The 12,963-nt window shown below is 22.6% G+C and overlaps 11 protein-coding genes across 11 annotated transcripts; 8 read left to right on the top strand and 3 right to left on the bottom strand.

The window, feature by feature from the left end:
- Positions 1-160: 160 nt before the first annotated feature.
- Positions 161-1,399, top strand: cand_008570 (glycerol-3-phosphate dehydrogenase; the record flags this gene model as incomplete). The annotated part of the gene is made up of 1 exon (XM_067211097.1): positions 161-1,399. The coding sequence occupies one exon, from the start codon at positions 161-163 to the stop codon at positions 1,397-1,399; it is 1,239 nt and encodes a 412-aa protein (XP_067067820.1).
- Positions 1,400-1,700: 301 nt separating this feature from the next.
- Positions 1,701-2,612, top strand: cand_008560 (uncharacterized protein; the record flags this gene model as incomplete). Its single annotated transcript, XM_067211096.1, has 1 exon — positions 1,701-2,612. One exon carries the CDS (start codon positions 1,701-1,703, stop codon positions 2,610-2,612), a length of 912 nt encoding a protein of 303 aa, XP_067067819.1.
- A 226-nt stretch (positions 2,613-2,838) lies between these two features.
- cand_008550 (GOT1-like family protein) lies at positions 2,839-3,249 on the bottom strand (the record flags this gene model as incomplete). Its single annotated transcript, XM_067211095.1, has 1 exon — positions 2,839-3,249. One exon carries the CDS (start codon positions 3,247-3,249, stop codon positions 2,839-2,841), a length of 411 nt encoding a protein of 136 aa, XP_067067818.1.
- A 266-nt stretch (positions 3,250-3,515) lies between these two features.
- On the top strand, positions 3,516-4,097 carry cand_008540 (uncharacterized protein; the record flags this gene model as incomplete). Its single annotated transcript, XM_067211094.1, has 1 exon — positions 3,516-4,097. The coding sequence occupies one exon, from the start codon at positions 3,516-3,518 to the stop codon at positions 4,095-4,097; it is 582 nt and encodes a 193-aa protein (XP_067067817.1).
- A 237-nt stretch (positions 4,098-4,334) lies between these two features.
- On the bottom strand, positions 4,335-4,730 carry cand_008530 (40s ribosomal protein S24; the record flags this gene model as incomplete). The annotated part of the gene is made up of 1 exon (XM_067211093.1): positions 4,335-4,730. One exon carries the CDS (start codon positions 4,728-4,730, stop codon positions 4,335-4,337), a length of 396 nt encoding a protein of 131 aa, XP_067067816.1.
- A 606-nt stretch (positions 4,731-5,336) lies between these two features.
- Positions 5,337-6,356, top strand: cand_008520 (ribosome production factor 2; the record flags this gene model as incomplete). Its single annotated transcript, XM_067211092.1, has 1 exon — positions 5,337-6,356. The coding sequence occupies one exon, from the start codon at positions 5,337-5,339 to the stop codon at positions 6,354-6,356; it is 1,020 nt and encodes a 339-aa protein (XP_067067815.1).
- A 227-nt stretch (positions 6,357-6,583) lies between these two features.
- cand_008510 (uncharacterized protein) lies at positions 6,584-7,504 on the top strand (the record flags this gene model as incomplete). The annotated part of the gene is made up of 1 exon (XM_067211091.1): positions 6,584-7,504. The coding sequence occupies one exon, from the start codon at positions 6,584-6,586 to the stop codon at positions 7,502-7,504; it is 921 nt and encodes a 306-aa protein (XP_067067814.1).
- Positions 7,505-8,810: 1,306 nt separating this feature from the next.
- cand_008500 (60s acidic ribosomal protein P2) lies at positions 8,811-9,140 on the top strand (the record flags this gene model as incomplete). The annotated part of the gene is made up of 1 exon (XM_067211090.1): positions 8,811-9,140. One exon carries the CDS (start codon positions 8,811-8,813, stop codon positions 9,138-9,140), a length of 330 nt encoding a protein of 109 aa, XP_067067813.1.
- A 346-nt stretch (positions 9,141-9,486) lies between these two features.
- cand_008490 (60s ribosomal protein L29) lies at positions 9,487-9,763 on the bottom strand (the record flags this gene model as incomplete). The annotated part of the gene is made up of 2 exons (XM_067211089.1): positions 9,487-9,654; positions 9,728-9,763. 2 exons carry the CDS (start codon positions 9,761-9,763, stop codon positions 9,487-9,489), a joined length of 204 nt encoding a protein of 67 aa, XP_067067812.1.
- A 376-nt stretch (positions 9,764-10,139) lies between these two features.
- On the top strand, positions 10,140-11,891 carry cand_008480 (ATP-dependent RNA helicase DBP6; the record flags this gene model as incomplete). The annotated part of the gene is made up of 3 exons (XM_067211088.1): positions 10,140-10,171; positions 10,249-11,701; positions 11,769-11,891. 3 exons carry the CDS (start codon positions 10,140-10,142, stop codon positions 11,889-11,891), a joined length of 1,608 nt encoding a protein of 535 aa, XP_067067811.1.
- Positions 11,892-12,201: 310 nt separating this feature from the next.
- On the top strand, positions 12,202-12,909 carry cand_008470 (uncharacterized protein; the record flags this gene model as incomplete). The annotated part of the gene is made up of 1 exon (XM_067211087.1): positions 12,202-12,909. The coding sequence occupies one exon, from the start codon at positions 12,202-12,204 to the stop codon at positions 12,907-12,909; it is 708 nt and encodes a 235-aa protein (XP_067067810.1).
- Positions 12,910-12,963: the final 54 nt, after the last annotated feature.

Genomic DNA, 12,963 nt, shown 5'->3' with positions numbered 1-12,963 from the left:
TATATATTTATAAGTATTTTAATTTTATATGTTTATAATTTAGGGACATTTACATTGGATTAGGATGCGTTATTAGCGGGGGGATTTAAATGATAATATTTGTCTTCTAAAGGTGCATATTGAAGTCTTACATTATTTATTATTGTCATTTTTACTGAAGATGTGTCTAAGACAACATTTGAGATGTAATTCACTAAAAGTCACCATATTTGGGGCTGGTAGTTTTGGTTCCGCTATAAGCTGTGTTGTGGGTTATAATACTCAACGAACATTGATATTTGATAATGAAGTTAAGTTATGGTTAGTTGATGAAGAATTAGAGTCTGGAGAGATGCTCTCTAAGGTAATTAATAGGGATCATATAAATCCAAAGTATTTACCAGGCCATAATATGCCTGAGAATATTGTAGCTACTACTGATTTGAGGGAAGCTTGTGATAATTGTAATTTAATGATATTTGTTATACCAAGTCAATATATTCGTTCTGTAGCACGGCAAATCAAAGAATTAGGAATAAATTTTTCGAAAGCAGTAAAGGCAGTATCTTTAACTAAAGGATTTTTAGTTGAAGATGGACATCCACATTTAATTAGTAAAGTTATAAGTGAAGAAATTGGAGTTGATTGTTGTGTACTTTCTGGTGCAAATGTAGCAACTGGTTTAGCTGCAAGAGAATTTGGTGAAGCTACTTTAGCATGTTCAGATTATGATGATGCTTATATATGGCAATATTTATTTGATACTCCCTGGTTTAAAATAGATTGTGTTCCAGATATAATAAGTACTGAACTTTTTGGTGGTCTAAAAAATATTATTGCATTATTAGTAGGTATGATACAAGGGTTAGGATGTGGAACAAATACTGTCTCAGCTGTAATGAGATTAGGAGTATTAGAGATGATTTTGTATGGAAGTGTATTTTTCAATGTTAGGAGTAATATTATGACTAGAGTATTTTTTGAATCTTGTGGCATTGCAGATCTTGTAACAACCTGTCTTGGTGGTCGTAATGTTAGAGGAGGAAAAGCATTCACTTTAAATAATGGTACAAAGAGTTGGAGTGAAGTTGAACAAGAAGTAACAGGTGGTCAACATTTAGCTGGTTTATCAACCTTAAAAGAAATTAATGAAACTTTAGAAGCACTTATGCTTGAAGGAAATATTGATGTAGAAAAGCACTTTCCATTATTTAGACATTGTTATAAAATAGCTTTTACTGGTGAAAATCCAAAAACACTATTAGATATACTTACTAGAAATGATTTAAGGGAATTAAGATTTGTTCCGTCTGGACTATTGGCTTTATTGGATGACTCACCAAATAATAGTGAAGTTGAGATAAGACGTTCTATAAGTCATGTTGGTGCTCTTGTTTTATCTAAAACAGCTAGATCTTAATATATTATCTAAGTAAAAATTAAGAAGAAAAAAAGTGATCAGATCTTAGATTTTTTTCTAATGTATTGTAATAAATATATAGGATATCTGTAATTACTTGTTTGGTTAAAAATATAAAAATATTTTGTCTTATATATTTAAATAATTTAACATGCAACTAACTTTTTATCAACAGGTATCGAGACGCCTTTCAGGCGCCGTCATGTGTCTCTCATCTCTCTGCATTGGATAGTCATTATCTGCCACTTTTATAGGATTTTTTGAAATAATTTATTTTTATTAAATTACAGTTTTATTGAGGATGTTTTGTGGACTAATTATTAAGCCATCTCAAAAGATTAAGCTTGACCCTACACAGGGAGAAATTCTACATTTATCACAAGCATGTTTATCAGAACCTAAGGATAATGGACGTGTATATGTACAGGCTATTGAAAATAACAAGGCTATTACTATATGTTCTTTACAAAAAGGGACTGTAGAACATGCTAGTTTAGATCTATTTCTTTCTACAAGTTCTGATATTGAATTATCTATTATTGGTAAAAATGAAGTTCATATTTCAGGTTTTTATGAACCAGATATGCACGAAGATGAATTTGATGATGAAGATGCTATGATTGGAATTTCTGATGAAGAAGAGGAAATTAAGAAGAGTTCAAATCGTAATTTAAAAAGAAAGATTCAACATAGTGAAGATTCTACAGAAGAAGATCTTGATGAAGATGAGGAAATTGATAGTGATGAAGCAGATGAACTTGATCTTAAGAATTTAATGGATGATGAAGATAATAATGAAGATGATGAAGATGATGAAGATGATGAAAATGATGAAAATGATGAAAATGATGAAAATGATGAAAATGATGAAAATGATGAAGATGATGAAGATGATGATAGCGAAAAGGAAGAACCTCCTGTACCTATTAAAAATACTAACAAACAATCTAGTACTTCTCAAAAGACAAAAAAGTCTGAAGTTCAGGAACCAGTAAAAAAGAAGGTTAAACCTGACTCAACTCAGAATAAAGCAGATCAAGCTTATGAAAATTCTATTATTGAATTCCTAAAGAAAAATGGACGTACAAACTTAGCAATGATTGGAAATAAAATTAAGAAACCTGAAGGAGTAACGAAGAAATTAGGAGCATTCATTGCTGAAAGATGTAATTTATTCAAGGTTGAAAATAATATGATTTCATTAATTAAGTAAAATATCTATTTAAATATTGTTAGAAAAAAAAAAGAAGTGTTATTAGATTTTCTAAATCTTTATTGTAGGTTAATATCATAGTATCAATATTTAAATTAAATAGAAAAAATTACATTAGAGATAAATATCCAATAAAAACGTAATTTTTCATTTAAAAAAGAAAAAGAAAGTCACTTAGTAAACGAAAACTAAGAAATATATTCCTAATTTATACTACTTTTTAGCATTATAATGGAAGCCTTCTCTGATCATAGATCCACTCTGCAATCTGTTTAATCCCTGGAAGATCCAAAATAAAACTTACAGGGGAGAGTTTAATATATGAAACAATATTTGGAAGAAAACTATTAAATAAATAAAATAACCCTAACATCTGTAATATGAATCCTATTATTGTGCTTTTCAAAATAATAACTGCTAAACCACCAAAATAAAAGAAAGTACCTTTGAGCTTATCAGACTTAAAAAAAAATCTAGTTAATTTACTTAATCCAAGGACTACTGAAAGTCCGGCAACAAATGTTAAATTCCCCAATGTTAATAAGGCTCTATCAAATAACAATAGTACACCCAAAGTAATTAAAAATATTCCAAGTCCACAAAAACCCAAACCTAATTTGCGATTATCATCCAACATCTCTAATTTTGTGTGAATAAACAAAATATCTTAATATTCACACAGTTATAGCAGCCCCCTCCCCAACTAATTATTTATATTTTATTATATTGAGATTTATAAAAATCTTATAAAGGGTTGAAACTAGCTCTCTTCTTCTCATTAGACTTTCAAGTACTAATGAAATTTTAAATATAAAAGGCGGTACAAATGGCGCTACATGTATAATATTGCGCCATTTTTTTTTTTTTCTTTTTTTAAAATTATTTTTATAATTTAAAAATGAAATGAATCAAAATTTTGATGTTTTATGTTATTTAGATAAAATCACAGAAGATGAATTAAAAAATGCAAAATATCTAATAGAACAAGAAATTAATGAATTGGGAAATTTAAATAATTTTTCTTATACAAAAGGATCTATTCAATCAAAAATAATCCCATACTCTACTGAAAAAAATTCACAATCTAATTATTTTAATGATAAGTATTTTATTGATAATATACTATGTGATAATAATAATATACAAGATCAAATATCTATTAAAAAACTATATAATCAAGGTTTAAGTAAAATAGGGAATACTTATGAACATTTGAAAATATATTATGATAATCTTGAATTATTAAAAGAATATGGTGAAGATTTATGGATAAAATATCTAGATATACTTAAAAATAACCAAAAATATTTACAAATTTATGAAAAACACCTTAGTAAATCAATTCAAGATATTAATATTAATAGAAAAAATCAACAAATAGAATTTGCTACATCAAAACTAGATCCTCTATTAAGAGAATTAGAACAAATCCATAGAGAAAATATAAAACTAATATTATTATTGAAATCTATAGATTTTAAGTAAGAGACTTAATTAGTACAATAATTCCTATTATCTTAAACTTATACTCTATAATTTAAATAAATATTTTCTTATTTTTAATAAGACATCACTAGATATTATGCTTTAAATAAAATAAGAATAATAATCTTAAAAATAAAGTCTAATATTTATTATTACTAAGTTAATATAAACTTCACTTAAAAATAATCTTATTATACTTTTAATTGCATATATTAAATTTTTTTTTAATTATTACTTTTATTTCTTAGAACCAGATACTTTAGCTTTGTCAGTACCTCTTACTTTCTTCCTTCTATTTTTAGTTTCTTTACGACCCTTACGTCCTGTAGGAGTCTTCTTTTCCAAAATACCCATACGGATTTGACGATATTTATGTTCAAATTTCCTTAGTGCACTAATATTATTGTATATTAAACCAAAACCAGATGAATGTCCACCACCAAAAGCTGTCTTAAAACCAAATAAAACAATACAATTTGCATCACTTACTTTGTACAATTTGGCTAATTTTTCTTTAAGATCTGCTTTACTAACACCTCCAATACCTGGATGAATAACATCTACTACAAATTGTTTACGAGCCAATAATGGATTATTTAAAAATTTTCTAATACGAACTGTAAAGTTACTCATTAAAATCTTAAGATCTTCTTAATTCTATGAAATTATAGTTTTCTTTAGTAACCTTTATAAGAAAAAAAAAGTATGTATGTATGTATGTATGTAAATATATATATATATAATTTAAATTCCGCCTTATTATTTATTCTGTCTCAAATAAATTTACTATTTAATATATTACAATATTTATCATTACTAAATAAAGAGTAGATGTGTCTCATTTATTAATAATATTAACTGAGACTAGTCACGTCTTAGATTAAATATTTACCGCCTGAAAGTGTATTATTTACTATTTAGCGGTAGATACATGTATTATTATTTTTTTTTCTCTTCTTTTTTTTCTAAATATTTTTAATTCCCTTTTTTTTTTCCTCCTTTATTTTATATAATAATACATCTTTATTATATTTTAGCGCTTTAATTATTTTTAATTATTATATAATAATTAAATAACAAAATTTAATAAGGATGTACTATATAATAATTAAAAATAATTAAAGCGCTAAAATATAATAAAGATGTATTATTTAAAATAGGACAGGTAGACAATCTTCAATAATAAAGTAAAAATTTATTTAACTTAATTCCATTCATTTATATTTGTTAAATAATATAATGGATGATTATAGTAAAATAGAAAATATTAAAGATAGTGGAAATATTAATTATAAGAAGGGATTTGAAACTAAAACTAAAGGTATAATAAATAATCAACAATACAATATAAATGATATTAAAAATAAAGTCAGACGCTTAAATGTTAAAAAACAAAGAATTATAAAGAAGAAATTGGCTAAAAGTACTAAAAGAAGGGAGAATCATAAAAAGGAGACAAATGGTGAAATTATTGAAAAAGGTATACCAAGAACTATTGAAAATACCCGTGAAATTGATGAAACATATTTGAAAGATGCAATAAATGATCAAGAATTACATAAAGAAATGGAAAATGATGAATTTTCAGATTATTTCTTAAAGAAAAGATCTCCTCACTTATTAATTACTACTTGTAGAAAACCAAGTAAACATATGTATAATTTTTTAAAAGAATTTGTTGCAATAATACCAAATTGTGATTTTTATAAACGATATAATTTTAAAATAAAATCAATAATTAAAGAAATAAATAGTAATAAAGATAATACATATACAGATCTTTTAATATTTATAGAACATCCAATAAAAAAACAACCTTGGGGTTTATATATATGTCATTTACCAGATGGACCAACTAGTTATTTTAGAATGAGGTCTCTTAAATTAGCTCAAGATATGAAAGGTACTGCAGTATCAACTACACATAATCCAGAGATTATATTAAATAATTTTGATACAAGGATAGGATATAGAATAGGGAGGCAATTAGCATCTTTATTTCCATTTAATCCAGATTTTAATGGTAGAAGAGTTATTACTTTTCATAATCAGAGGGATTTTATATTTTTTAGACATTATAGATATATATTTAAACAGAAAGATAATAAAGTAACTAGTACTGGTTTACAAGAAATAGGTCCAAGGTTTACATTAAAATTAATGTGGTTACAAGAAGGTACCTTTAATACTAAACAAGGGAATTTTGAATATATATGGAGACCAGATTTACAAGTCAATCGTAAAATTTTCTTTATATAAATAAATCCTTATTTATTTATTAGCTAAAAAAAAAAAAAAAAAGAATAGAGAAATAATAGATAATACTAATTTTTTTTTTTTAGGCGCGTGTTACATGTAAAAATAAATATTTATACTAAAAATTAAATATCGACATGTTTTCTTTCTTTTTTTTTTTTTCTTCACTTAACTAATGAGATATATAATGAATATATAATTATTAACTTTATTAAATTTAATATTATATAATGTTAGGTAATAGGAAATATCGTCGTTGGCTTAATAATCAACTATTACTACATAAAGGAAATTCATTATATGTTGATGAATATGATAATGAAGAGGAAGCTAATTTAATATTTAGTGGTTCTTCTTTCCATGATCATAATCACACTATTTATTCAAGTACTTGGATAAAATTACGTTCAAATACTGATCTTTATGAATTATATTTAAAATGTGGAGAAGATATTCAAATGAAATGTAATACATATCAATATACTTATCTAGATTCATTAAATAAAAATAAACAGATATATCTTGATCCTATAGCATTTAAATTACATAAATCAATTGATGAAATAATATTATTAAATGATATTAATAATTATCAAATATATGAAAAAGATATATTTCAATTAACAGATAACAATTCTAAAAATATATATACAAAAAAAAGTATATTAAATGAAAAATATAAGGATTTAATACATGGATTCCTTTATCGTACTTTTGAAAGTACATTCAAATTACTTGATCAAATATATATTCAATTTTTTATTTCAAGTTTAGAAAATCATCTTATTGAATATATTAATGGATTATATAAAGGGGAAAATGATTCTATTCATTATTTTAATATAAACAATTCTCAACTTTGTAATACAACTTTAGAAGATAAGAATGATTGTAATGACTATTTTTTATTAAAGAATTATATTACAAGAAATAAATACTGTAAAGTAATGGTAATACAAAATTGTAATAAATTATTTCGAAAATTAATTCATTGTGTATGTAAAGTATATTTATTAAACAGTACTTCAATTGGATTAGATTCAACAAATAAATTCGTATGTATTCATCCATTTAAATCTTTAGATCCATATATTCCAAAGATTTCAATTATAAATATTTTAAAAATACAAATATCAAATTTTCTGAGCTAGATATATACTAATATTATTAAAATATCATCAAATTTAATTTAATAAATCTAGAAGACATCTTTTTTTTTATATTACTAATAATAAATAAAATAAGAATTGATAGAATTATAATATTGAAGTAATTAATTAATAATTCCTAATAGATATTATATAAAGCTCAATATTAATTTTTTTTTAATAATTTCAATAAATAATTTAAAAATATAATCGAATTTAATAACTATTTAAACTACATATTCTTTAAAAGATAAGATCCTTTAGTCAAGATGCTTTGTTGTTGCGCTTACAATAATTTGTATTATAGCAGAACCAATTACAACAAATACAAAAAGACCAAGAACAAAAGGTCCTACAGGATATGATTTCTTCTTCTTATTTGGAGTTCCACGTCTTTCAATCTTCTTTTCATATATATTAGATTTCAATGATGTTAAACGTGATTGAGCCTATTAAATATAAATAATAAAGATTCATTTTAAAGCAATATAATAATAAACTTACCATTTTTCTTAATATTGATTAAATTTAATCAAATAAAATCTAAATAATGCCGCAACCTCACCTCATCCTTAATACTTATTAAATAAATATTGGTAACCAATTTTTGCACCCTCCCCCCACCACTATCATTTTTACTTTTATTTTCTTTTTTTTTTTTTTTTTTTTTTTAACTAATAAGGTCCTATAGAACTAATATTTTATTATTAGTAGAGAAAAGATAAAATAACAAATATATTACTAGATAAGTATAGTCATTAAGAATCTAAGAATCATATATTTTCGAATATTTAAAGTAATAATATTATTTAAGGATAATACTTAGAAAAAAAAATAAGAGGTCTATTATTAGAATATTAAAGTAATAATATATATTTATATTTCTTAATGATATTATATAAAATATTCAACTTCTCTATTTTTTTTTTCTTAATAATAAGACTTAATAGTTATTCAAATAAATTCTAATACACTAGTACTTAATAGCGGCCAATATAATATTTATTTAAAGGCGCTATAGTATTTTTTGTCTCGTCTCTTAATAAGTAATAAGTATAAGTATTAAATAATATAATTAAGTCTGTTTATCTCTAAACTTAATAACTAATTTAATAATATTATAAATAATTATATAGACAACCTATTAATGTATATTACTAACATTAACTTCTAGATAATAAGAAATATTATTATTGGGGTAAAGACAGACAATAAGCGCAATTTCAAAATTTATTTTATATTTAGACGAGAAATATAATTATTACTTTTTAATTATTACCTTTTTTTCTCCTATTTCTGATTTATTAAGATGTCTATGAAATACGTTGCTGCATATTTATTATGTGTAACTGCTGGTAATGAGTCTCCATCATCAAAAGATATTAGTTCAGTTTTAAGCTCAGTTGGTATTGATTGTGATGAAGAGATAATAAATGTATTAATAAAGAATATGCAAGGTCATTTACCTCATGAAGTAATTGCTTCTGGTTTAAGTAAATTACAAACTGTATCGGTAGGTAGTAATGTAACTAATACATTAGGTGCAACTGCTTCTACTGATCCTAATACAGCTGTTGCTCCAGCTAAAGAAGAAGAAGAAGAAGAAGAAGCTGACTTAGGTTTTTCACTTTTTGATTAATTGATTTATATAGCTGATAGGAGCTTAAATTCTTAGTAGAATCTATCAATTTGCATTAGAGTGATATTTGACTTTGACTTTTTTTTTTTTTCTTAAATTAATATATATTAACTTATATCTCTTCTCTTTTTTCTATAAAATATAACTAAGATGATTTCATATATTTCCCTTTATAGTATTAATTATATATTGACTGGAAAAGAAGAATATAGAATTTTAAAGGAATTATTAATATGTCCTAAAGAAGAAATTATCTAGTACTAAATAACCTAGTTAAGTCTTTTTTTTTTTTATTATTTTTTCTTCTTTTTCTTTCTTAATGTACTAAATATTGGATCTCAAAAATCTAATTAAAGATTGCCTTTTTAGCTTCAATTGCTAAAGCTGCAGCCTTTTCCATAGCTGCTTTTCTACAATATCTCTGATTCCTTAAAAATTTAGGATTCATACCATATGTTGCAAGTTTTCTAAAAGTTCTGGGTTTACGAATTCCATTTCTATGAGCTTTACGATTCTAAAAATATAAATAATACTTACTTTATAATTCATAAAATATTAATAAGAATAATAAAAATAAAAAGACATACCTGGTTATGATTTGTATGATTCTTTGACTTAGCCATTTATTCTCAGATCACTTCTAATATTGTCTATAAAATCTTCTTTAAAATTTAGGTAAATATCTTGTAATTCTTTTCTTTTTTAACCTTATATCTTATAAAGATAGTCTAAATTATTCTAATCAATTTATGTCTTCAATAAAAAAAAATAAAGAAAAAAATAAAGAAAAAAATTGCCCGCCAATTATTATAGCTTTATATAATAAGGGTACTAATATATTTTAATAATCTCTATGACAGATTAATTTTAAAAATAAATTTGTCTTTTAAAAATTTTATTACCGCTTAAATATAGTCATTTTATTTTAGCGCCAATAATTTTAATATTTTAATATAATAAAAATTTTGAATTATATTTTATATTAATAAATATAATAATATGGTAACTAGTATACCTAATTGGACTAAAAGGTAAGATCTTATTTTTTCTTCTTTACTTTATTTTATCTTTTATTTTTAATTTATATGAATTATATTATTTATATTAGATGGAAAATTGTTAATCATTTAACTGATGAAAAAGAAAATAATAATGATCATAAAGATATATTAAAGATCCTACATAAAAATACTAAAAAAGGAATTAAATCAATAAATGGATTTAAAAAATTCTTCCCTATTCAATCTAAAGTAATACCATATATATTAAAAGGAATTAATGAGGATAGAAATAGCTTATATTCAAGTGATATATGTATATCAGTTCCCACTGGAGAAGGTAAAACTTTATGTTATGTAATACCTATAATTAATTATCTTCAATCAAAGTCATTTCAATATTTATCATCTTTAATATTAGTACCAACTAGAGAATTAGCAAATCAAATAAAAAATATTTTTATAATATTTTCTAATAAATATAAAGGACCATATCCTATTCGTATAATGACATTAACAGGTCAATCATCATTCTCAATAGAATTGCAACAATTAAATTATATAATACCAGATATTATTATTTGTACACCAGGAAGACTTTATGAACATTATTATCATCTTTGTTCTCTAGAAAATTTAAATAATAATCAAGTACCAAAAATATTTCAATATATACGTTTTATAATTATAGATGAGGTTGATCGTTTATTATCTCAATCATATAATGATTGGTTAGATATTATTAATTGTATAAATAAACAAATATATATAAATACAAATAATGGTGAACTTGGAATGGGAATTAAAAAACCATTATTAATATTATTATCTGCAACAATGGCAAATATTTACTATAAACTTGATCAATTACAATTAGTTAGACCTATTTATTTTATAACTTCAACTCATGGTGAATCTAAAATACCATCTAAAATAATTCAAAAATATATTAAAGTAGGAGAAAATGAAGATAAATATTTAATATTATTATCTTTATTATATGAATTATATTTTAATAATAAAAATATGTTACAATATATAAATAAAACTAAGATTATTAATATTAATAATAATAAAGATATTTTATTAAAGATCATTATATTTTGTTCTACAAAAGATACAGCACATAATTTAACAAAATATCTTCAATATCAATTTAATAATATTAATAAAGAAGACATTTTATATTTAAGTAATTATAAAGATAAAGATGAAGATTACTTTGAAGATAATAATATAGAATATAAAAATTTAAAAGAATTAGATCATAATAATAATATGGACATGATGAGTACTACTCCATTATTGAACATAAAAATAGAAGAATTTTCTAGTTATTTAATGCAGAAAGAAAGGAATCGCTTAATAAAAGAATTTTCTAAAAATAAATATAATATACTTGTTTGTTCAGATATATTATCTCGTGGTATTGATATTTCAGATATTGATATAGTTATTAATTATGATGTTCCTATAAATTGGAAAGTATATGTACATAGGGTTGGTAGAACAGCTAGAGCTGGTAAAGTTGGATATACATTTACTCTTGTAGATAAATATCAGGTAAGTTTATATTTAATTAACTTTTATTAATAATAATAAATAATATTAAATATTTTATTCATTTTAGATGAATTATTTTAAAAAATTAATAAGAAATAATCATAAATTTAATAATCCTAAGATACAAAGACAATATTTATCAATTATGATTAAACCAAAATTATTAACAAATTCTATTAATTCTATATAATAAAGAGTAACCTATTTTTTTTGTTTTTTTTTCTTTTATTTTAATTAAAGATTATAATATATTTAGTTTATTATTAATAATTAAAGGTAAAAATATATAGCATTATATTACACTTTCAGGGTATTTATTTAATAATATATATTAATAATTTAAAAAGATATTCTAGATTCTATATATCTTCTAGAATTTTACTTTAACAAATATTCGAGTAATGAATAGATTTGTTATAATAAAATATTATTGAAAATATGAAGTGTATGTTATCTTAATATTAATAATATAAGAATAGGAATTATTAATAATAGAAATTATGACTGATAAAGATAATTGTAATATAAACAATAAAAGTCAATTTCAAAATCAAACTATTTCTATATCTCCTTATTATCACAAATTTAGATTTATACAAAAAAGTAATATGGTAAATAATATAAATAAAAAGAAAGTCCACTTTAGTAAAGAACCACCAAATATATTTGAATATGAAGCTTTTGATCAATCTAATATATCATATTATTATAATGATATATCTGAGGATAATTTAAGTAATTGCGAAGATATGGAATCAATTAAATTTCGTCTTAAATTGGATAAATTAGATAATACTATACATCAAATAACAAAAATAAATTCTATAACAAAATTTGAACAAGAAATTTCAGATACTTTTTTACCAATATTAAATCATAGAAAACATTATACAGATATAGTTGAAATTCATAATATAAATTTAAGTAATAATAAAATAAAAATGGTTAATGAAAATATAGAAAAATATGATAATAGTAATATTTTAATTCCAGATAATAATTTAAATATGATATCAGATATTAATGATTACAATATTAAGAATAATATAGAAATAGAAGATTCAAATTCTCAGATACAAGATAAATGGATAAATTTATCAGATTTATCATCACAAAACTTTTTATCTGATAATTCTAAAGAGAATGTAAATACAAATTCTACAATTATAGATCTACAATCTACAAGTGATTCCTTTTGCCTCTTATAAAAAAAAAAAAAAAAATTAATTATAAATATAAAAATATACTTATAGATATTTTTA

The sequence above is a fragment of the Cryptosporidium andersoni genome (genome assembly GCF_001865355.1).
Source record: "Cryptosporidium andersoni isolate 30847 chromosome Unknown contig_37, whole genome shotgun sequence".
Taxonomy (NCBI): Eukaryota; Apicomplexa; class Conoidasida; order Eucoccidiorida; family Cryptosporidiidae; genus Cryptosporidium; species Cryptosporidium andersoni.
Note: the sequence above shows the minus strand (reverse complement) of the source record. Positions and strands in the feature narration are given on the sequence as shown.